Below are 23468 nucleotides of genomic sequence, written 5' to 3' on the forward strand. Positions count from 1 at the left end.
CTTCTTCAAAAACGATTTCAGAGCTTGATGTCAAAAAACAATGGAAATCGAGAATAACAAAGAAAGAAAACAGAGAGAAAAGCACGTAAATGAAGAAGGAGAAAGAGAAGGCAAGAAACGAAAGTAAAGAAAAAGAAGAAGAAGAGGAAGAAGAACATGCAACAAGAAGAAGAAGAAGGTGCAGTGAAAACGTGTAGTAACAGTTCAAAGCGCGTTAATATAAATGACTTATAAAAACTTGTATAAAAGAACGCTTGTACGTGGAGAATTATTCATATTAAATATGGTTAAATAAAACCTTTCTGTAGTTTACAAAAAATGTTGTGTCTACAGTCTACTTATCTTTTTATTCATTTATTTATTTTATATTTTTTTGTTCGTCTCTTTTCACACCTTCTTTTCCCTTTAATTTGTAGGTTTAATAAACCAATATGCTCCTTAAAAATTGCAATAAGTCTAAAAATACATGCCATTTTGATTATATTGTCAATAAAAATTTATTCAAATTTTTTAAAATATAAAATATAAAATATAAAATATAAAAAGTAAAAATTTAAATTATATGTTATTATTTCAATTACTATTTTAGTTTTTTAATTTATAATTAAATATTCTGAAGAGTAATCATATTTTATAATAACAAAATATAATTATACCAACAATTATGTTACGTATACATAAAAAAAAATTACTTATACAAAATAAATCTTGAAATACAAAATATATATTGAAAATAAATTAAATAATATATATATTTATACACAAATTCATAGTAGATAATTTGATAGCTAATTTTTATGTAAGTATAATATTTTTATTATAAAAATTATTATGTTATATATATTTCGTCCCCACTATCAAAATTTTCTGGATCCGTCATTGTTGACATCCACCCCTCGCATCCCGACCGTTTTACCAACCGGAAGCCGCCCCCAACGCCCACCATAATGCATTCGGAAAAGCACCCAACGCCCTCCATGACGCCATTGATGCTGTCATCAGCTAGCGACAGAAGTTTGCGCGCAACGGGATTGTCATCGAGATCGCACGCACCTTCACCCCACAAGTTCGGCCGCATCCCAAAGCTGCGAACAAAAATTCTACATCCCCAAACACACCTCCATTATAAGACATATGTATAAAAAGACACTTCGTGAAGACACTTTTGTTAAAAAGACACACGCATAAGAAGACACATCCAACGTATTAATAAGACATATCCAGAGACGAATTAGGTGGTAGTAGAGCAGCGGCATGCGACGGATATGGAGGACACGGTCCACACGTCTTGGCGATAGTGATGGCTTTCACGTCGACGCGATGAATGCTGAAGGAGGCGGAGCATTGACAGATCTACTAAAGAAGACGAATCTGCGGCGGCATCTTTGATAAGGGTCCGAAGCAGAGGTGGCAGCAAGTACCATCACAGTCGACGTGGATGGCTTCCTCGAGTGCAACGGCAGCGTCTTTTCTGCCGAAGCATTGGACGACGCTGATTCAAGTTAGTTGTGAGAGAAAAGACGACTAAGGGGAGAGATGCGGAAATCGCCGCTATGCAGAGAAAGCTAGCCAACGGTATGGAAGTAGAGAAGTGAAACGCGATGGTGAAAACTGGACATTAGGTAAAACGATGATTTTTTAAATTAATTAGGATAATTAGGATAAAAATTAGGTAATTGGATAAATGATTTTTTGATAATTTAAATTTTTAGGTCTAATCTATTAAGATTTTGCAGAAATTAATTGGATCTCTAGTTGATTACCTAACAAAATTCTAAAATATTTTTACTAATAAATACAATTTTTGTAATTTTATACTTACTAAACTCTATTTTTATTTTAATTTATCAAACATAATTGTTATGACTTTTGATAAGCTATATTTAAAAATTAGTTTAAAATTTTATCATATCATACCTATATGACTATATTTATTAGTATATTCCATAAAAGTACATAATATTTTCATATATTATTTTTATCTTATGTGACATGACAAGACGTAAGCATTGAAATTGAAGTCCATAAAATTAATCCAAGCGACTAGATCAATTTTATATTAACTCTACTATAAATTTCACCTGCCAGCGGCTATATATGAATACAAACGATAAAGTTTGTTCATGCAAAACAATAGACTAAACAAAAAACAAATTTGATAAACTACGAAAGATACTAAAATAATACATACAATTGAGCTTTATCTTTTACTTTTTAAAGGAAAAAAAAACTACTAATGAGTAATGACCTTGTATAAAGACAATGCAATCATAAACGAGCTGTTAAAACCCTTTCTTTCCGCGCCCCTGTTTTCCTTTCCTTATGACGTTGTAAATGTGAATCAGTTTTGTGAAATAAAAAAAGAGAACCAATAGGGACAGATGAGGACCTGAGGTAGTTTTTCAACGGTTATAGGTAAGGTAAGAAGAATCCTCATAGTCATAGTCAATATTCATTAGTTATTGGATCGTTTAAAAGCTTAATAATCTTAAATTTTTGTCAATGATATCTTCCTATTATTCTTCCTCTAAATACCTTGCTCTAGACTCTAGTTGGTCTTTGCGTCTCAGCGTCCAAGCACAAAAACTCTACCAACTATCATATTTGTAAGTCAAATCTATATATTATGCATATTAAATTTATAATTTAATTAATTTAAAGAATTTAGCCTACTAACAGGACACATGGTTTTGACATATAGTTTTAAAACATATGGTAGCTAAAATCAATAAAAGAAATAATAAAGTAAAAGATTTTTCTTGCATTATTGTCCTAGTTGGATCAAACAAATAAGCTCAGTCGAGCTGCTAAAAATAAAAGCCGAGCCTGATGGTTACGTCATCAACTCCAGCTCACATCAAGCTAGATTCTCACTGTTTAAGGTGATAGCAATCGTCTACAATAATCCTCACAGTTAAGAAAGATTTCGGTTTGTAAATAGTTGACTTTATAAACTTCCAAATCATCAAAACCGTCAGGATTATCTCACCAAAACACTGTTTCCGCAGAGGAGCAACCCGCAACTTTTGTTCTATGCTGGTAGACACGAGCGCGCCACGACAGCTTCTGCTTCCACTAGCGAAAGACAAAACACAAAACCCGAGAATGGACAGACAGGAGAAAGACGAAACCATCCTTCGCGCTGTCCACACAAGCCCTCATTCCAGTGGCAATTTCGGGATTTCAGGGTGCATCCTTTTCAACCAAAAGTTTGCATGCCCCGCCAGCATGTGACGCCTGTCCTCGTCCACTTGCCACCGAGGTCATTCTCGTCATTTCAATACACCCTCGATATTTTATTTTTTCCCACCTTCCCATTGCTCAGTCACCAAAGAATTTCTTTTCTTTTTCTCTTTCCACAGAATAAAATAAAATAAAATAAAATAAAATGAGCGATGAAAATTGAGCCGCCCCCAACTTTTTGTTTACTTAACGAGTTTCTCTTTCTCTCTGTAATCTTCTTTCTTCCTGTTCCGTGGGTTTTCTTCTTCATAGGTCGTTAGTCTCGAAGACTGGAGGGGGGCTTCAGTGATTCCCAGATCTGGAAACTTATTCTCTTTTGAATTCTGGTCGCTTAGGGTAATATTTTCAATCTGATTCTACTTTCATTGATGTATTTCCGTTAATTCCATCTTCAACTTTGTTTTTGCAATTCGTTTGCTACGTGATAATTGGATTGCTGGTTTTCTGTGCTGTTAAGGCTTTCTTATTGTTTCTCGTGTGAAGGTTTCTTCTTATTTGTTTTTCTGAGCTGTTACCAGCTGGTTTCACATATCCTTATGCTAAGTTTTGTTTTTTACAGAACATTTGAACTTGTCTTTGGTAGGTGATGTTACTTTGCAATTGGTTTGTTGGGTTTTGGTAATTCAGATTGTGGTTTTTGAGCTAGGGGACCATTTTTGATGCAGTTGTTGTTTACTAATTAGTCTTATTCTCCATATTCTTATGTTCTTAGTTGGTGAATTTGCTAGACTTGGTTCTGGAAGTTTTAGTGTTTTCTTTGTGTGTCTTGCTCATTAATCATTAAGTTTAATGATTGAATTTCTGGAATAAGTAATTAGTCCTTGATGTAATTGATTAATAATTTTCTCTCTTTATGTTGGTAATATGGAGGCAACTTGGTTATTCTTTTAATGATTTACGTTACTTCTTTTTGGTTCAATTGTTTCTTTTCCCTATTTAATAGCTTAGTTCTAAGGTTCTAAGATTCCAAGCGATGTGTTGTTTTTGTGATTTTGTTATCTTGGATCTACTGCTTTGTTACATGGAAGCTGCAAATTTTTCTTACCTGTTGCTGCATCTCTTGTTTTGATCTACTTCTAACATCTTCTTTATGAGCACTATTCATTACTACATACATACATGCTGGTTGTATAACTATCTTACTATTACGATATCTTGAATAAGTAGTTGAAGCCTTGTAGCTAGTGTGTTCTGTGTTGGTTATACTAAGCTTGTTTTCGTTTGCTGCAAGAGGACTACTCTCTTCCATTGATTTTCTAGCCTGTGGCTTGATATGACTCATGCTCAAATTTCATGCAGGGGGTCTTTAGCATTTCTTTATATATTTCAAAAGCGAATTGAAAGCTTTGAAAGTAAAATCATATATCGGAAGGATTTTATTATTACTTTGAAACATCATACAAACAAGGCAGGAATGGATCTTTCACCAATTAAATCGGCAAAGGTCAGAGAAATCTTCACGGTGTTTTCAGTTTCCTTATCTTTTTGTTTTGTTTTTGTTTGAAGCATTAATTAATTTCAATTTGCCTCTTTCTTTTTGGTCTGTTTCAAGGCAAAGATATATTTGATATTTGTCTTCCTGAAAGAATTAAGGTCCTACTTTAATGACATGAAAAAACTTTCCTTGTCTATAATCTGATCCTATCCTCTTGTTTTTAGTTCTTGTCATAATTCATTCCTGGTTTTTATACATCAAGATGCTTTTATTTCATACTTGCTTGTTACTATTGGTCGTTTCTGTTTTCACATTTTCTTAACATATCAATATAGTCAACTCATTGTGTAAGAATGGACTCATGATTGATGTGAGGTGTAAAAACTTGACTTTTACAGTTTTACTTTAGATCATATAAACAGACTGCATAGTTAGGGTGGTGAAAGGGCTATCCAAGTCTCACTGGGTTATTAAAAGAATAACTATCTCCTCCTAGCCATTAATTCTCAAAGACTTGTGTCTTCCTTCTTTGTCAGGGTTGATGAAGCTTAATGATTTGTCCAGAAGGAGCACGCTAAGCTCCAGAGAACTCGTGACATCAGTACTAGCCAATCTTATTAAAGGTTTCTTTCCAAGAGACGTTATAAGATACTTTTGGCAGAATTAGCTTCATTGAAAGAATTTGTGAACTTTGTCCTGTATATTGCGAAAATGGATAGATCAGATACATCTGGGTTTGTTAGTGGCGGAGGCTGTATGTTGATATATCTTTTCCCAGTGATAAACTTCTGAAGGTATGTCGATTTTCTAGTAGCTATGTGGTGACCTGCTTTGCTACCTCAACCTTTTGTTAGCTGTATTACACGACATCTGGATAATGGATTTAAACAAGAAAGCTGCACAATCTCCTTATGATGCTGAACTTAGGAAAAATGATAACTTCGGTGATACTACATTATGCTTGAATGGCATTGGATTTGGAGAAACCATGACTAATTATAGATGTACAAAGAGCAATCTTGGGATGAAATTTCAAAATGCTTCTGATGATGGCTGCAGATTGGTTCTGGGGTTGGGCCCAACCCCAATGGCATATGACGATGACTACAACAATTTGGGGTTTAATAAGAAGAAAAACTCAGCTAGCCCTTTCCCTCAGCACATGCCATCTGAATGTGATTCAATCCTTCAACTTGGTCTTTCTGGTGGAAATAATGAGGCATCAAGCGTGTTGGAGTGCTCAGGTTCAACTGAGGCTGATGTAAATATGTCACACTTTTCAAGCCAAACATTTGCTGAAAATAATTATTCAACTTCAAGGGTTCCTGTTGTTGATGAGGGTTCTACCTCAGCAAAGAAATCAGGTGGTTATATGCCATCACTTCTTTTAGCTCCAAGAATGGATAATGTTAAAAGCTCGGTGCAGCCTCAAGAACTAATTCTTGCTACAAATCACCAGCTGTCCCTGGAAACATCTAGTGCTACCACCTACTCTCATGGAGACGGATCTAGTCTCCAGGCTACAGGCATAACTTCAGATATCCGAACAAGCAATCCTAAGAGGTGTAGGTTTTTTGGCTGTACAAAGGGAGCTCGAGGTGCTTCAGGGCTTTGTATCGGACATGGGGGTGGACAAAGATGTCAGAAACCAGGATGCAACAAAGGCGCTGAGAGCCGCACTGCTTATTGTAAGGCACATGGCGGAGGGAGGAGGTGCCAGCACTTGGGCTGTACTAAAAGTGCTGAGGGCAAGACAGATTATTGCATAGCACATGGTGGGGGTAGGCGTTGTGGGTTTCCAGGAGGGTGTACAAAAGCTGCGCGTGGTAAGTCAGGACTCTGCATTAGACATGGAGGAGGCAAGAGATGTAGGATAGATGGTTGCACCCGAAGTGCTGAGGGGCAAGCTGGATTGTGCATTTCTCATGGGGGTGGACGCCGTTGTCAGTACCAGGAATGTACCAAGGGTGCACAAGGGAGCACCTTGTTCTGCAAAGCACATGGCGGTGGGAAGCGTTGCTCATTTGCAGGTTGTACCAAAGGTGCTGAAGGGAGCACCCCATTGTGCAAGGCACACGGTGGAGGAAAACGCTGCCTTTTCAATGGTGGTGGTATTTGCCCAAAGAGTGTACATGGTGGCACAAACTTCTGTGTTGCTCATGGTGGTGGAAAGAGGTGTGCTGTTGCAGGATGCACCAAGAGTGCACGTGGCCGTACTGATTGCTGTGTGAGGCATGGCGGAGGGAAGCGGTGCAAGTTTGAAGGATGCGGGAAGAGCGCACAGGGGAGCACAGATTTTTGCAAGGCACATGGTGGAGGAAAGAGATGTAGCTGGGGAGATGGAAAATGTGAGAAATTTGCAAGGGGAAAGAGTGGGCTTTGTGCTGCACACAGCAGCTTGGTCCAAGAGCGTGAAACTAACAAGGGAAGTCTCATTGCTCCGGGAATTTTCCGTGGTCTTGTTCCTTCTGCTTCCACTGTCTGTAGCAGCTTTGATAACAATAATTCTTCTTCAGGGGTCAGCGTTGTCTCTGATTCCTATGATTCTATGGAAACACCAGCGAAAAGGCAGCAACTCATACCCAAGGAGGTGCTAGTTCCACTTTCAATGAAATCACCATCTTATCCAAACCTTTTTACTACTTCCAAGAAGCCAGAGCAGGATAGAAACAGCCACGGTTTTGCTGCCGGTAGCAGTGGCGTGCGGAAAGGCTTTGAACTGCCAGAGGGAAGGGTCCACGGTGGAGACCTCATGCTGTATTTTGGAGGGAATCTCAAGAACGCACTTGATGGAATCTGAGATAAAGGGGGAGATCTGGTGACTAGGCAAGTTGTAGAAAATTTTAGGGTGTAGGGTTGGTTTCCATCATGGAATTGTGTATAAAGTTTGTGCTGCTTGTTGAATAAGGGGTGTATAGTTCGGGTGTTGATTATTGTTAGCCATTAGGCTATTATTTTGTAGCGCTTCATCTGTACTTTAGCTTTCATTCGTCGATGTAAGGTGGCATTGTAAAACCAATCACATAAATCCACTGCCACAAACAGAATCATTCTCTGCATTTGCTGCAGTTAAATTATTGTGTTCCCGAGTCTCCAGTGTTCTTTTTATTTGTTCGTAAGTTAACCTTATTTCCTTGACACTTAAAAGTACAGCTGTGAGCCTGTGAAACTAACCCAGTTGCAGCCTTGCAGCTATAAATTAGAGGTTTCTCTGATAACAGAGTTCTCCAACTCAGAAAGGCAACAACTTTTTTGTCATCCTCTACGCTGCACTCCATTTTTTTTCTCTCTGCTGAAGAACACCACGGTTTCTCGCTTTACTATGCATGTAACCTTTTTATCCGATTCTCTGTTTTCCAATTCTCCTTCTTCGATTCTCTTTTCTTTCCGGCAATTTCCCGGGGGAAAATAATCAATAGTTAATTTGCTGCAAAACCAAACGAGAGTTGAATTTTCGTAGGAGGAAAATTGAATCAGATTTTGCTATTTCGTGATTTTTCGTTGTTCAAATGCAGGAATCGAAATGATTTCGTGATTTTTCGAGTTTGAATTAATAGCGATGGAAAGCGCGCGAAGCGGCGGCAAGATGAAGGCTTCGAAGGTGAAGGCTTCAAACGAAAACCTTTCGCCGCTGCAGAAGGAGATGGACGATCAGAGAGGACGCTACCTCCAATCTCTGACGATGAGCCCAAGGCTCCAAGTCCAACCGTTCGCCGAGAACATCGATGTCGGCTCGCCGCTTGCGCGATACTTATTCGCCGGATCTCCCTCCGGCAAGTCCGTGACTCGCGGCGATGCCTTCACTTCTCCGACGTACGGCTCCGGCAAGTACAAGTCCTCAAAAAGTTCGGGGAGTAGCAGTTACGGTCCACGCAGTAGGTTGTCGCTCTCGCCGCTTTCTTCAGTGGAGAACCTGGAGATCGCTCCGATGTATAGAACGCCTGTGAAGGTGGACGAGGAAGTTCTTGTGATGGATGATATCCTCGTTAGGTCAACGTCGGGAGGTAAAAGCGGAAGATCTTCATCTTCGTCTGGGCGCGGTTCCTCTTCCTCATCGTCATCTTCACCGTCGCCGTGGGTGAAGAACGCATTCAAAACGGAGGGTTACAAAGCATGGGATGAATCAGGAAACTGCCGCAGTAACGCCAAAAGCCAGGTTGGTTCGCGCCATAATTATACAAATTAATGGTTATACGATATTTTCTGAGACTAATATTCATTTTTTTTCAGTATCCATAATTTGTTTAGGTTTTGGAGTACTATTGAAAATTTGGCCTTTAGCTCTTGCATTTTCCAATCGTGTATTTTAATTTAGTCCTTGTAATTCAGTCTATTTTGGTTTTGCTCCTTCAAAGATAAAAATTTTGAAATCTTGACCTGGATTGTTATTATATATATTTATTATTAGTATTTGGTCTCTAATATGATATTATATGGTTTTGTTAGGCTAATAAAAAGCTAGTGTTCTGCAAAATTAAATATAGGGTAGGCTTAGCGGTGAGTGCTATTAATGCATGTGGTTTGCGAAGGAGAAACGCCTAAAACTAGTAAAAGACTACAACAAAAGTTATCACATACAGATGAGGAATTTGATTTGCACGTTCCCTATGGTTTTACGTATGGATGGATGGCTTGATAGTAATATTCTAACAAGTGTAGAACTCGGTTAGACTCAAAAAGAAAATTCTATCTATACCTAGGAACTTGGAAGTCCTGGTTGACAATAGTTCTTTGACTTATTGGGCAAGTCTTTTATGAGCTTGGTTCAAAATAAAGAGTTTCAGCGGTGTTAAAAAGTTATACAAGGTGATTTGGTTCCTCTCAAGATTGCGAGGTATGTTAGTTGCTCCAATTTTGTATATAATTCGATCATGTGAAGAGTTTGCGTCTTGGTTGTGATGGGTATAAATGGGAAGTTCTTAATCTTAGGGTAACTTTACCTGTTACTTGGCTGAGAATCCAGAAACTTCTAAACCAGTTTGCAATCCCGTACTATCATAGCTGCCTTGAAAATTTAATAATTTCTTGAATATTCTTGCGGAGATGAGGCAAGAGTTTAAAGAAACTGTAATTTCAGTTATAGGATGGGTGATTGGCGTTTTTTACAAAAATGTGTTGGATTTATCATAACTTCTATTGAGTTACCGAATCTGAAATTATGCAAACCCTGTAGGTTTCTATTTGTTGGATTATTTTCTTGATGTGGGGATTGTCAAACGGGTAGAGTCAAAATCTTTTGTTGTTGCTGTTGTTGGATATGTGTTTTGGTTAACCAGTAATATTTGATTGTGTTGTTCTTACTAGCACAAATGTCAAAATCCTACTTCCCCTTAAATTCTGTCGTCCTTCAGGAATAAGTTCTACCTGAGGAATCTGCTACATTTATCCCGAAGAGTTTGGCACCGGCTTCTATCAATTTGCTCTCTGTATTGCATCTCAATTTTTTGATACAACATAATTACATAATTACATTTCAATCCCAAACAATGATGCCCAAGTACCATCATCGTAAACCACCACTTTACCCAAATTCAATAGGTCGTGATATAAGAAAGGTAAAGGGCATCTAACTAACTGCACTTTATTGTCGACTTCCAGCATATGCCCCTCTGCTGACAGGGGGAATAGAACGCCTTTCTGATTAAGTGTCAGTGAAAATTAATTGCCTGTATTTGATGTTTAATCACTTGATGCAACAATTTTGCAGTCTGGATATGAAAAAGAAGAGGTTCATCAAACTCGTCTCTCCATGAAGGCCAAACTCGAGGTAAATAATCAAAATTCGGAAGATGTATGTCACCATGTCCCTTGTAAACACCTAATTCGCAATTACTTATTGGATTTTGCAGGCACAGGCTGGCAAGTCTTCTTTGAGTGCAGGATCAGACGCATATGGCTCAAATAGCCGGACTGTTCAACATCACAATGCAGCAGCTGAATGTTTAGGCACAACATCCCAACCAGCTTCACCAGTCAAACCTGAGCCTCCCCGAACCCTTGCCCATGCCTACCCGAACACTTTGAGTGACTGGTCACCTCTGGATGATGGCATGATTGTTTTCCTTGGTTCTGATATAGCTGCATCAAAGGAAGAAGTTGATTCATATATTTCTAGTGTTCTCTATGGCCATGCTGCTAAACGGAGACTGCCGGTGTTTGTGGAACTTTGCAAAAAGGGAATTAATTGATAAAATGCCTCCTCTCCGATTAAAGATACTTCTGCACCGCCTCCTTAGATACACAACTTTAATACCATATTTTTCTACTTCTTTTGACAATTTTCCCCCTTTTTTCCCAGTTCTAAACCAATACAATTTTTGGTCGGCTGCATTGATTTGTTAAACTGTGGTGACTGTTAATGATCCCCTGATAGGATTGATCGCATGGTCTAGTTTAATTGAGTGAGTACTTCTTCCCTTGTTTCCTTGACAGAATTAATAATTCTCCCATCTTATTGTAAGTAGACCAAAATTAAGGGAAGTTTCAATTGCGACTCCTAGTATAGCATGTGGCATCATTATATGATTGTTATAGATACTGAGATGATATTCATTATTCACTTTTGGATTTGGTGGTGGTAGCCAGGTAATAAAATTTGTTGTTTGATGGAATGTATTTCTTGTCACTGTATATTAATGCTTTGCATCCAAGAAAACCCATATCAGGAAGATAAAAGGTTGATCAGTTGATGGAGGTGATTGTGAGATGGGATTTTTATGGTATTCCCAAATATTAGAAGTGATATCTGTATCTGTAAATTGTGACAAAAGTTTAGGTTTGCCCGAAGTGATAGATACTATGATCTCTAGTCATTGTCTGGAATTGGTAGTAAGCCCTGGTCCACGTAAAATATACATGGCTGCATCACCATCACAAGAACAGAAAGAAGCAAAGAAAAACCTTATCCAACGCCGATGACTATCATCACCCTCCCCCTCTCCCTCCCTTGCTCCAATCCCTTCATCTCCCTCTCTTTTTATCCCAAACGAATCAGATTTACTCCACAATCCTCTTCACAGCTCTCTCCCATCACTTCCTCCCCATCACCGCCGTCCCTCCCCAAAACCGGAGTCATTGTCATTGGCGCTGGACTCGCCGGGCTCGCTGCTGCCACCCACCTCAACTCCAAAAACATCCCCTTCCTCCTCCTCGAAGCTTCCGACGCCATCGGCGGCCGCGTTCGCACCGACATTGTCGACGGCTTCCGCCTAGATCGTGGCTTCCAAATCTTCATTACCGCCTACCCCGAAGCCCAGAAGCTACTGGACTATCAATCTCTCAACCTCCAAAAGTTCTACTCCGGCGCCCGTATCTTCTATGATGGTCAGTTTCACACCGTCGCCGACCCCCTCCGCCACTTCTTGGACTCCGCCAGGTCCCTCGCCAACCCAATCGGATCCCTCGTCGATAAGCTCCTCATTGGATCCACTCGAATTGGAGTCCTCACCAGATCTGATGAAGATATTCTATCCGCAGAGGAGGTTCCCACCATCGAACTTCTGAAGAAGCTTGGATTTTCCGATTCAATTATCGGGCGATTCTTCCGCCCCTTCTTCGGTGGAATCTTCTTTGATAGAGAGCTCCAAACGACGTCGCGCTTGTTTGACTTCATCTTCAAGTGCCTTGCCCTCGGGGACAACACTATCCCTGCGAACGGCATATCGGCGATTCCGGAGCAGCTAGCAGCCAGGTTGCCGTCCGGCTCAGTCCTCCTGAACTCGAAGGCCGTTTCTGTCGAAATCGACGGCGTCGAATTGCCTAGCGTGAGGTTGCAGAGCGGCGAGGTTTTGACTAGCGAGCTTGGTGTTATCGTGGCGGTTGAAGAACCGGTAGCGGCTCAGTTATTGGCGGGAAGGAACGGTCCGGTTTCGAAAAAACCGGCCCGTAGCACGGTCTGTATTTATTTTAGTGCGAACTCGGATGAGATACCGGTTAGTGATCCGGTTCTGTTTCTGAATGGGTCGGGTAAGGGGATTGTGAATAACATGTTCTTTGCGACCAACGTGGCTCCATCATATGGACCACCCGATAAGGCTCTGATTTCAGTATCTCTGATTGGGCTATTTGAGGGTGAGACTGATGATGAACTAGCGAATAAGGTGGTCCAAGAGCTCTCGGGTTGGTTTGGAGAGAGAGTGGTTCGTGAGTGGAAGTACTTGAGGACTTACCGGGTCGGTTTTGCCCAACCCAATCAGTGCCCGCCCACGGATCTTAGTAAGAACCCGAGAATTGAGTCCGGTTTGTATGTTTGCGGTGACTATTTGACGTCTGCCACGTTTGATGGCGCTTTGGTCTCTGGGAGGAGAGCTGCAGAGTGTTTGTTGAAGGATAGGGCCTTAACTCCGCCTTAAGAATCTTGTACATTTACAATTATCAGAGATAATTATATTTGGACAGAAAATGAATTTGTTAGCTGTCTTTTTTGGTATCTTTATCATGTTTAGATCTATTGTAGCCATCCATATGCAATATAACAAAAAATGAAGGAGCCGCACCTTATGCTTTTAGCTTAGTCCAAATCTTGATGTCTCATCAGGTTCTACATCCGAGTTCGACATTTCGCTAAAATCAAATAGTGAATGTGAATCTTTAAATATTATAAGTGTGTAGTACTAGTATATGTGAATTTGTGATGATATAATACTTAGAACTGAAAAGTGAAAACTGTCTAATTCATCTTGGAAAAAACAAAAAACTTAAGGAGCCGATCATACCACAGACCACAGTCTATAATTGAAGGGAACTTTTCCTTTTGTGTTGTCCTTTCTTCTCTGGTTGAAGGGCTTGGTCTTGGAAGTACGGGAAGGATAAAACAAAGTTGTCACTCCTACTCATAAATAAATTAATATGATTTTAATGGATTTGTATTCTTTACTTTTTGAATTTTCGCCTTAGAGAATATTTTTAAATAATTTTTTTAAATTTTTTTTGGTCTCACCTTTAAAACCTTTTTAAGGTAAAATTTAAAATTTAAAAAATTTAAATTCGATTTTAATTATAAGGTATTGGTGGCAGCAAAGTCCAAACGACGAAATTGACTATCCCGAAAAAAAGGAGCATATCAATTGGTAAATCTCCACCATAGGATAAATATATAAATTTCTTAAATGAAAAAAAAAAGGCGCTAAACTAGAAATCCTAAATTAGCGATTGGTAAGTGCAGTTGGGGGCAGCTTCATCTTTAGAAGGAGTTCACAGTGACATGGAGGGAACAAGACAGAACCAGCATCACGTTGATGACGACGATGGCGGCGAGGACCAGTGCCAGTGGCGTCTCTACGAAGCTTACAACGAGCTGCACGCACTCGCCCAGGACCTCCACACTCCCTTCGACGCCCCCGCCGTCCTCGTCGTCGGCCACCAGTCCGACGGCAAGAGCGCACTCGTCGAGGCCCTCATGGGCTTCCAGTTCAACCATGTCGGCGGCGGCACCAAGACCCGCCGCCCCATCACCCTCCACATGAAGTACGACCCCAATTCCCATTCCCCTTCCTGCTTTCTCGTCTCTGACTCCGACCCTTCTCTTTCTCACCACAAGTCCCTTCCCGAAATTCAGGTTCATCTTCTTTCTTGCACTTTTCTTTAATGGCCTCAAAGTTTGCCTTTTTTATCTGTTCAATCCTTCTAGGTTGAGATATAGAGAATGCAGAACCGTTCATGTAGAGAAAGTTTTGTTGTACTTGTAGGCTTATATTGAAGCTGAGAATGAGAGGTTGGAGCGTGATTCTTGCCAATTCTCTGCTAAGGAGATAATAATTAGAGTGGAGTATAAGTATTGCCCCAACCTTACCATCATTGACACTCCTGGACTCATTGCTCCTGCTCCTGGTCGAAAAAATAGGGCATTGCAGGTAAGCTTTTGAGTTTCCCCATGGACATTGACTTTGTTTTTGCTCATAGTGGACTTTTTGTGCTCTGCTTGACCAACAGGCCCATGCGCGTGCCGTGGAGTCTCTGGTGCGAGCCAAAATGCAGCACAAGGAGTTTATTATATTGTGCCTTGAAGATTGTAGTGACTGGAGCAATGCTACTACAAGGCGCCTTGTGATGCAGGTATCTTGTCTTGATTAATTTCCATAAAATTGCTGAGTATCTGGTAGTTGAAGTTGGTGTCATTGCTGAATGCTTTCAATCTTTCATGCCATATCTATAGATTGTAAGAAGAAGTAATATAAAGAGACCAAGAAACAAAAAAAAAAAAAAATCAGATTGCATTGGGGTGAACATTTTTGAGGATATAAAGATTAAAGAACACTTCTCTAGCTAATCTGCTGGGATTTGGAGCACAAAAAGAATGCTATATATAAATCACAGCTTCAATAAACATTTTCGTTTGTTTATAGATTGATCCTGAGCTGTCAAGGACTGTAATTGTCTCAACTAAGCTAGATACTAGGATACCTCAATTTGCCCGCCCGTCCGATGTTGAAGTTTTCCTTTCACCACCTGCATGTACCCTCGATGGCTGCATTCTGGGTGACTCTCCCTTCTTCACGTCTGTGCCTTCTGGAAGAGTTGGTTCTGGAAGTGATTCTGTATACAGGTCCAATGATGAATTCAAACAGGTTAAGCCTTTATATTAATTAATTGCCTCTCTTTTCTCTTTAAGATTGAAAGCTTGATATTTAATCAATTCGGTGCACGGAATATTTTTATATTTTCAGTGTGACTTTTTAGGTTTCTTGCTTTGTGACCTTTAAGTTTCTTAATTATTATCTATTTTATATTCTTGTTGTCAAGTACTCAAGTATGTTGTACGCTAGCTGAATTCTATCTGTTTCTTTTCATCGTGGAGCATGAAATACCCATAGTTGCCTTTCCTTGATCTATTTAAGTGTACTTGTAATTGCAGGCTGTATGCTTTAGAGAGATAGAGGATGTTTCATCTTTGGAGGAGAAATTGGGAAGGTCATTATCAAAGCAAGAAAGAAATAGGATAGGTGTGAGCAAACTTAGGTTGTTTTTGGAAGAGATGCTAAAACAGAGGTTTGTATAAATTTTGAATTTTTTTATTTTCAGTTTTTCTACATAATGTTTATAAATCCATAGATCTTTTATTATTCTATGTTTAATTCCTTAAGGATGATTTCCTAGGTATATAAATAATGTTCCATTGATCATTCCACTTCTTGAGAAGGAGTACCGAAGTGCAACAAGGAAATTGAGCGATATAAATCAAGAACTGAGGTCTGTATTGAAAATGAAAAAAATCTTTCGTTCCTGATCTTCAAAGGACGGGGCAAGGATGAAATTTTTTTCTTGCTTAAGATTTTACTGTTATCTATGTGTATCTTCTTGTCATCACTTATGTTATTCTTTCTTCAAAATCTCCAATTATATGCAGCTCACTTGATGAAGTAAAACTGAAGGAGAAAGGAAGAACTTTTAATGATCTATTCTTGACCAAGGTTTTTATTTTATGAATCGTCAATTTCTTCTTTCTATCTTTCCTTCTTTTCTTTTGTGAATTTCATAGTTTGGCAACATTAGAACTCCTATCAAGGGAAGGGTTATTTGTCTATCAATTATTCTATAGGGACTTGCATATGCAAGCTTATTTATTTTTTTAGGCTGCTGTTGGGATCCATAGTGCTTGAACCTTGAAGGTTACTTTCTTGAATGTTTTCCCCTGACTCATATTTTCTATATTCAGTTGTCGTTGCTACTTAAAGGGACAGTAGTTGCACCTCCTGATAAGTTTGGTAAATTACATATGCTGTCTTTTATAGTTTTTATGTATTAGTATTCTTGGTGAATGGTCATTGATTAAATTGCTTGACACTTTTTTTTTTTTTGGGTTTCAGGTGAAACATTACAAGATGAGCGAACAAATGGAGGTGCATTTGTTGGTGCTGATGGTGTTCAGATCCCTCACAAGCTAATACCTGTAAGTTATAAAATTGAGTTGAACTTGCTTTTTCCTTCTTATGTCCTGCTTTTTTTCAGTGGAAAGGATAATAAACCACACGTCACATTTACTATTTCCATTACACACACACACACACCATTTATTCTCTTTTTGCTGATAATTGCATCTAACTTATGGCAGTTATGTGTGCCTATTAATGAATATGACCAATTTTATATATGTGTTATGTATATGTTATGGATGCAAGCTATTTTTTTAAAAAAATCCAGAATCTTGTTAAGAAAATATCTGAACAGGCTGCGTTATCCTTGTATGTAGAATGCTGGGATGCGCCTTTATGGCGGAGCACAATATCATCGGGCAATGGCTGAATTTCGTTTTGTCGTTGGAGGAATCAAGTGTCCCCCTATTACTCGGGAGGAAATAGTAAATGCTTGTGGTGTTGAAGATATTCATGATGGAACAAACTACTCTAGGTAGTTCAGTGTTTTACGTATCATTTTCTAATAGTACCAAAAACTAAGTGTTAGATATTAAAAGAATTATATTTTGATTAATCAGGACTGCTTGTGTAATTGCTGTTGCAAAGGCTCGTGACACATTTGAACCATTCCTTCATCAGGTAACTACAACAACAAATATCTTCCTTTTAACTTCCTTCTTTCCATAGTTCTTTGATTTGTAAGATATCTGGAAACCTTTTAAACCTTTGATATTTCAGTCCCATAGCTAATTTATTAATCATTTGTTATTGGCACAGTTGGGTTCTAGATTGTTGCACATACTCAAGAGATTGCTTCCAATCTCTGTTTATCTTCTTCAGGTATCTGCTTTTTTTAATGGATCAATTCTTTGTGCAGTTAATTTGTTATTTTTCTGAATGATTCTTTTTCTATGCTTTGTTTCTTACAGAAAGATGGTGAGTACCTGAGTGGCCATGAGGTGTTCCTCAGGCGCGTTGCTTCCGCCTTCAACAACTTTGCAGAATCTACTGAAAAGTCGTGCCATGAAAAGTTAACTATCACTTTTCCCCAACTACTAAAAGTTTGTTTCCATAATGAAGAGCTTCATTTTAGATAAGGGAAAAATTACATTGACCTACCCCTCCCTGCAGTTTTGGAAATTAGAAGTTGCTCCTTTTTTGGTTTCACTTTCACATATATAATGCTGAATGGGTGGGGGTATTTGTATTTTTTCTTTTTATTTTTCTTTTTTCCTTTTTCTTTTTTAAGGCATATTTGGTGGAAATTCAATATAAGGGAAGTTATAATTTATGAAACAATAGACTAGTCATTAGTCAATGTTATTTCATCAAAGATCAATTGGCAATTCGGCATAATTTATCTTAGATTGGCATTGGAACCTTCTTCTCTATATGGTATTTTTAATGGGGTAACTTTTCTCTTTTCATAGTGAATGAAATGTTGTATTAGCATCATCAAAACAATTTTTGTTATCATTTTTTATACAATTTATCATCTCATGTCTGCAATATATCTTTTTTTTTTCTTTTTGGACACGATAACTTATATATTTGTATTCATTTTTTTTAAACTGTTTTCTATGCCCCTTATCCACACTGCTTTGCTGCAGATGTTTGGAGGACTTGGTAAGCACCACACGATATGTCTCATGGTCTCTCCACAATAAGGTATATCCTTGGTTTATAGGCCTTTTACAGAGAGAGATGCTTTAGCGTGCTTCCTTTTAATTGATGTCACTTCTTTAACCTAGAGATGAGTTGAATAGAATCTTACTTTATGATTCAGCTGTGATTAGCTAGGTGTTTCTTTTGGCTCCCCTGGGGGCTTTGCTTTTGTATTAGACACCAAAAAAAAAAAGGGCTTGTATTATTATTATTATTATTATTATTAGTATACTACTACTACTACTATTACTATTACTATTACTACTACTAGTACTATTACTATTACTATTACTATTATTTATTTATTTATTTATTTATGATGCTACTAAGTTTATCTGATTACTTTTACATCTCTTTTTGTGGTTTACTGTAGAGTCGGGCTGGATTACGTCAGTTCTTAGATTCATTTGGTGGAACAGAACATTCCAATGTTAATAATAATCCTACAGCAACTACTTTGCCACAAACAATTCCACAAGAGAAAGAAGACACAAGGCCACAACCAGATGTAAAGCTCAGCCATTTGGCCTCTGGCACTGATTCAAGCACTTCTATTCAGACAACAGAAACAAAGCTTGCTGACCTTCTGGATAGCACACTTTGGAATCGCAGGCTCGCTCCTTCATCTGAAAGGATTGTTTATGGTTTGGTGCAACAAATATTTCATGGCATTAGAGAGTATTTCTTGGTTTCCACAGAATTAAAGGTTTGACATGTTAAAACTTGAATACTATAATTTTCAAAGGATGAGCAGTATGTGCTGAAAATCTCATGTACATGCAAAATAGCATTTATATTTGTTGTTCGGGTTGATTACAACCAATAAACTACAAGAAGAAAATAAGTCAAAACATTGATAATGCATTAGCTTGGGCTGAATATAATTAGGCCCTATCAATCATTTAACACTTTCACGCCATTTTTCCCTATCTTTTTTGCACTTACTATACCTAATATTTTGCAGTATAACTGTTTCCTTTTGATGCCCATTGTGGATAAGTTGCCTGCACTTCTTCGGGAAGACCTAGAGTCTGCTTTTGAGGATGACCTGGATAATATTTTTGACATAACTAATCTGCAGAACTCCTTGGGACAGCAGAAGAGAGATATGGAAATTGAGCTGAAAAGGGTATTTCGTAATTCATGTGACATGGTTTTTGTTTTGAGGTAAACAATTTTCAGCAAAGGATACTTCTTGTTTACAATGTCCACTTTTTTATTTGGCTTTTCAGATCAGGAGGCTCAAAGAGAAGTTCAGGATGATACACGAGCAGTTGATTCTACATCTAGCAATCTGAGTATGTGATTATGTCAATCCAGTGCCGGAACTTTGGGATATCATTTTAAAGTGAAATGTGCATGCGGTTGTAAGATTTATGAGGTTTGAGATTTTTCATTTCATCCTATTTAATGCTTATTTAGTGTTTGTTGTAGTCTAAGGATGAATGGATATCATTTTGAAAAATCCTTTTCACTCCAGCTAATTAAATAATTTTTCTTTATGGCATCTGTAAGCAATTGGATCTATTCCTGTGCAGAGGATTATAACACACTGCGAATTTTTTCTTTCCCCTCTTGTGAGTTGCAAATATTAAGCTATTATATGTTGTTTGTGCGTGTGTGAACAGAGGCATATAATGCTGGATCAGTATATATTCAATTCAATGAATAATCATCACATGTATGCTTCTGACTCATAATTTCAGCCCCAAACTAGGTTGCAAAATATTTAGACTAGATGGCTGAAAATATGTCTAATGGACATAGCATATAGCGGAGAGTGAATCAATTCCTTTAACAGAAGACAAATGGATTACATAATCATGGAACCGATTTCCTTGATAAGATTACAATGTTTAACCTTGTGAAATTGGTTCTATAATATGCATTACGAAAACATCTATCTTGTGGCTTTAATATTAGTGACCACCTTGTCACTTGTCAAAGCTTGTATGACTAAAATAGTTTGATGAGAACACTCCAGAGCTTGAAGGGTCAGAATCATCTCGAATATTTTGCTCATATTCCTTCATTGCTCTAGGAGGTTCCCAGGCACAACAAATGTCAGGAAGAACTGGAGGAAGGGTGGTTTCTTTAAGAAGGAACTGGACAATCCTTCTCATATTAGGCCTATAATCAGGTATGGGATGACAACAAAGCAATCCAAGCCTAAGCACAAGATCAGCTTCATCTTTGTCATACTCATCTAAACTTGGGTCAATTGCTCTGCCGATCTCCCCTTGGCAGTGTAGTTCACTCACCCAGTCCACTAATACCAGCTCCCCGGGAGTCTTCTGGGGCTCTATTGGCCTTCTTCCACAAGCTACTTCCAAAATGAGTACACCATACCCATATACATCCGTGCTTTTTGTTGCTTTCCCAGTCTTGGAGAGTTCAGGTGCAATGTATCCTAGTGTTCCTACTACGTGTGTTGTCTTCGGATTGATTCCGTGCTCCTGACACCTTGCTAAGCCAAAATCACCAAGCCTTGGTTGCAGATCTGCATCTATCAAGACATTGCTTGGCTTTACATCTCTGTGAACCACCTGCAGTGGACATTCTTCATGGAGGTATAGCAGCCCTTGTGCAACACCAGTAACGATCTTGTATCTCTGGTCCCAAGTTAGTAACTTCTTCTTTTGATGATCATTCTCAAATAAAAGCGCATCTAGGCTTCCATTTGGGACATAGTCATAAACAAGGAGGAGTTCATCCTGCTTCCTGCACCACCCATGTAACTGCACCAGATTTCTATGCCTTAGATTCCCCATGCTTGTTATTTCTGCAACAAATTCTCTCATTCCCTGCCTTGAATTAGGAGCGACTCGCTTCACAGCTACTTCAAGTCCTGTTGGTAATACTCCTCTGTATACTTTCCCAAATCCTCCACACCCAATAAGGTTTTTCTCACCAAACCTTCCTGTAGCTGAATAGAGCTCAGAGTATCCAAATCTATAAGCTCCATATTTGAGTTCCCAGTCTTCTAAGATCTCGTCCTTATTTCTTAATCCGCGCAGGATGATAGTAGCTGCTATGATTACCAAGGCACAAAGAGTTGCCAGAGTGATGCTTAATGCCAAAGCTTTTCTATGCGCCACTTTATTTGTACTACTTGATCGAATGAGTGGAAGAGTTGATTTATTTAGCTCTTTCATTTCTCCTCCAATGGTGAAGCTCCAGCCATGTATATTATGCTCAGCTATCAATAAACCATTGGATGCAGAAAAGCCTGCATACATGTAGTCATTAAACACCAAAGATAGGTCTAAAGGAAAAGATATCAGAGGGAAATATGGCTTTGGCATGCCAAAAGGAGAGATTGTAACATTCATCAACTTCTTCTCTTCATTGTAATCAACCCATGCTTGAATGGGCTCTCCACTCTTGAGATTAATTGGAATGTTCTTGCTGAGATGTTGGCCATTTCCATAGTATGCTGCTGACTCAGATACCACAGAGATGAGGCTGGAGATATCGATTCCCACATGATTGTCATCAATGTCCTGTAGTTCAAGGTTTTGTATCCCATCAAACTCTATAGCTACGAACCTGGTAGAGAATTCTTGATTACTTGTCTCATTTGGGAGGCCTAAATATTGGTTTAAAAGGCAACCTTTCGGTGCTCTGGTCGATATTAGGACGAAAGCAAGACCATGCCCACCAAGTTCAGGGTATTTGGGAATGATGGAGAACACAAAGGAAGTGCTAAAGGTTGCAACAAAGGATTTGTTTCTGCTAGATTTGAATGGTAAAGGAGATGGATAGAATGCATGGCCAAGGATCCTTGAGGAATCGTTGGTCAAGGTAAGTATACCATTAGGCCTCAGATAAGAAGATCCATCAAGTTTCAAGCCTGCTGCTAGAAATCCATTTTGTACAAAATTGATATCAGAGGATACAATTACAAAGCTCAACAGAGAGGAAAGAACAAGCAACAGGGTGCCAAATGCATGCACTGCTGCCATGTTTGTGAATTTGGATTTGGTTACTCAAAAAGATAAGAACATTGAAGATCTTAAAATAGGATGAGTAGTTGCTCAAGAGTTTACTCAAAGTGTTGCTAGCATTGCAGAAAGAGCCTATAAATATTCTGAGTAGTTCTAGACCTTGGAAGTGTAAACCGAAATTTTGAACTTCAATAAAGGATTATGGTTAGATAAAATGTAAAAAGAAAGGAGGAAAAGAAAAAGGGGAGGAGGGGGTTAGTTTGGTCTTGTTCAATGAATTCAAGTTACTATTCTTTTTTACTTCGTTTTTTATTTAAATTAGATTAAGACTTGTGCAATGCGCTGGAAGTTAAATTAGTTATACTATATAAAGTTAAATTAGTTATACTATATAGTATATTTAAAATGCTATAATGTTTAGGGATAGATTAGATAATATGAAAATTATATGTTAAACTTGGAAGCTAATTTGTAAAAAATATTGTACAATACATTCATTTAGTATTTAGCAATTTATATATGATTCAATATTATTATTCAATAATAAAGAAATACAAAAAAATATACAGTTTTAATATATATAATAATTGTATTTAACTGTTAATTTATAATTTAATTGAGTAATGATATGTATTAAATTTAATTGATTAAAAAATTTAAAATTTTGTTTAGTGACATATCAAAATTGATTTAAATTTTATAATGGTTGATGATAAATGATAATTTAAAATAATTAAAACTAATTCGAAATTTAATAATTATGAAATCAATAAAATTATACATAAATTGGACTATAATAAAAACAATCAAGTGAAGATTTTACTTTGTATAATTATTTTTTTTATTTTTTAAATACTTACTTTTGTTTATTATTTTTTAAGTATATATTCAAATAGGTCCTTAAAGAATTTTGTATTAGACGTTTTCGTCTCTAAGAAGATTTTATTACGTTGAGGTTCCTGAACTTTACTAAAATAAAACATATAGATCCTTCTGTCATACTTTTGATGACTTATTTGTCTAAGTGAAACAATGGATCTCACTAAGATGAGAATTTATGTCTTTTATAAAGTTTAGGGATGTCAATATAATAAAATTTTCTTAAGGATGAAAATGTTCGATGCAAAATTTTTTAGGGACCTATTTGAGTATATACTCATTTTTTCAATCTTTTTTTTGTTAAATTTAAATACTATAGTACAATAATAAAATTATTAGATGAAATATAAGTATAAATATTATCAATATTTTAATAATTAAAAACAACATTCAATTTTTTAATTTTATTTTTCATAAATTATGACAACATGTATTTTTAATAATATT

General features: G+C 37.7%; 5 protein-coding genes across 6 annotated transcripts; 4 read left to right on the forward strand and 1 right to left on the reverse strand.

Moving 5' to 3' along the window:
• The first annotated feature begins 3178 nt into the window (after nucleotides 1-3178).
• Nucleotides 3179-7770, forward strand: LOC112734465 (uncharacterized). The gene is made up of 3 exons (XM_025783792.3): nucleotides 3179-3579; nucleotides 4543-4687; nucleotides 5215-7770. Exon 3 carries the CDS (start codon nucleotides 5556-5558, stop codon nucleotides 7476-7478), a length of 1923 nt encoding a protein of 640 aa, XP_025639577.1. The 5' UTR covers nucleotides 3179-3579; nucleotides 4543-4687; nucleotides 5215-5555; the 3' UTR covers nucleotides 7479-7770.
• A 99-nt stretch (nucleotides 7771-7869) lies between these two features.
• LOC112734467 (uncharacterized) lies at nucleotides 7870-11289 on the forward strand. Of its 2 annotated transcripts, XM_072233676.1 has the most exons (5): nucleotides 7870-8006; nucleotides 8194-8834; nucleotides 10030-10233; nucleotides 10386-10445; nucleotides 10528-11289. In XM_072233676.1, the coding sequence occupies exons 3-5, from the start codon at nucleotides 10165-10167 to the stop codon at nucleotides 10864-10866; spliced, it is 468 nt and encodes a 155-aa protein (XP_072089777.1). In that variant the 5' UTR covers nucleotides 7870-8006; nucleotides 8194-8834; nucleotides 10030-10164; the 3' UTR covers nucleotides 10867-11289. The 2 variants fall into 2 exon arrangements, with proteins under 2 accessions (XP_072089777.1, XP_072089778.1); XM_072233677.1 differs by lacking the exons at nucleotides 7870-8006; nucleotides 8194-8834 and having other exon boundaries at nucleotides 9897-10233.
• On the forward strand, nucleotides 11289-13190 carry LOC112734466 (15-cis-phytoene desaturase, chloroplastic/chromoplastic). Its single transcript, XM_025783794.3, has one exon. It carries the CDS (start codon nucleotides 11593-11595, stop codon nucleotides 13027-13029), a length of 1437 nt encoding a protein of 478 aa, XP_025639579.1. The 5' UTR covers nucleotides 11289-11592; the 3' UTR covers nucleotides 13030-13190.
• Nucleotides 13191-13705: 515 nt separating this feature from the next.
• On the forward strand, nucleotides 13706-19766 carry LOC112734468 (dynamin-like protein ARC5). The gene is made up of 17 exons (XM_025783798.3): nucleotides 13706-14234; nucleotides 14365-14529; nucleotides 14609-14731; nucleotides 15022-15243; nucleotides 15531-15664; nucleotides 15773-15865; nucleotides 16023-16086; nucleotides 16332-16380; nucleotides 16483-16565; nucleotides 16866-17023; nucleotides 17109-17169; nucleotides 17308-17370; nucleotides 17460-17560; nucleotides 18141-18198; nucleotides 18569-18901; nucleotides 19160-19324; nucleotides 19428-19766. The coding sequence occupies exons 1-17, from the start codon at nucleotides 13881-13883 to the stop codon at nucleotides 19491-19493; spliced, it is 2292 nt and encodes a 763-aa protein (XP_025639583.1). The 5' UTR covers nucleotides 13706-13880; the 3' UTR covers nucleotides 19494-19766.
• A 67-nt stretch (nucleotides 19767-19833) lies between these two features.
• Nucleotides 19834-22625, reverse strand: LOC112734469 (L-type lectin-domain containing receptor kinase S.4-like). Its single transcript, XM_025783799.3, has one exon. It carries the CDS (start codon nucleotides 22158-22160, stop codon nucleotides 20130-20132), a length of 2031 nt encoding a protein of 676 aa, XP_025639584.1. The 5' UTR covers nucleotides 22161-22625; the 3' UTR covers nucleotides 19834-20129.
• Between the last annotated feature and the right edge of the window lie 843 nt (nucleotides 22626-23468).

Source organism: Arachis hypogaea, chromosome 3 (genome assembly GCF_003086295.3).
Source record: "Arachis hypogaea cultivar Tifrunner chromosome 3, arahy.Tifrunner.gnm2.J5K5, whole genome shotgun sequence".
In the NCBI taxonomy this organism is placed as follows: domain Eukaryota; kingdom Viridiplantae; phylum Streptophyta; class Magnoliopsida; order Fabales; family Fabaceae; genus Arachis; species Arachis hypogaea.

Bases quoted from the DNA above. Each gene is read 5' to 3' on its own strand.
- LOC112734465 (XM_025783792.3), top strand. From the start codon at position 5,556: ATGGATTTAAACAAGAAAGCTGCACAATCTCCTTATGATGCTGAACTT.
- LOC112734467 (XM_072233676.1), top strand. From the start codon at position 10,165: ATGATGCCCAAGTACCATCATCGTAAACCACCACTTTACCCAAATTCA. The intron at 10,234-10,385 runs GTAAAGGGCATC...ACAATTTTGCAG, and splicing joins TAGGTCGTGATATAAGAAAG to TCTGGATATGAAAAAGAAGA. The intron at 10,446-10,527 runs GTAAATAATCAA...TGGATTTTGCAG, and splicing joins CCATGAAGGCCAAACTCGAG to GCACAGGCTGGCAAGTCTTC.
- LOC112734466 (XM_025783794.3), top strand. From the start codon at position 11,593: ATGACTATCATCACCCTCCCCCTCTCCCTCCCTTGCTCCAATCCCTTC.
- LOC112734468 (XM_025783798.3), top strand. From the start codon at position 13,881: ATGGAGGGAACAAGACAGAACCAGCATCACGTTGATGACGACGATGGC. The intron at 15,244-15,530 runs GTTAAGCCTTTA...TTGTAATTGCAG, and splicing joins CCAATGATGAATTCAAACAG to GCTGTATGCTTTAGAGAGAT. The intron at 17,371-17,459 runs GTATCTGCTTTT...TGTTTCTTACAG, and splicing joins TCTCTGTTTATCTTCTTCAG to AAAGATGGTGAGTACCTGAG.
- LOC112734469 (XM_025783799.3), bottom strand. From the start codon at position 22,160: ATGGCAGCAGTGCATGCATTTGGCACCCTGTTGCTTGTTCTTTCCTCT.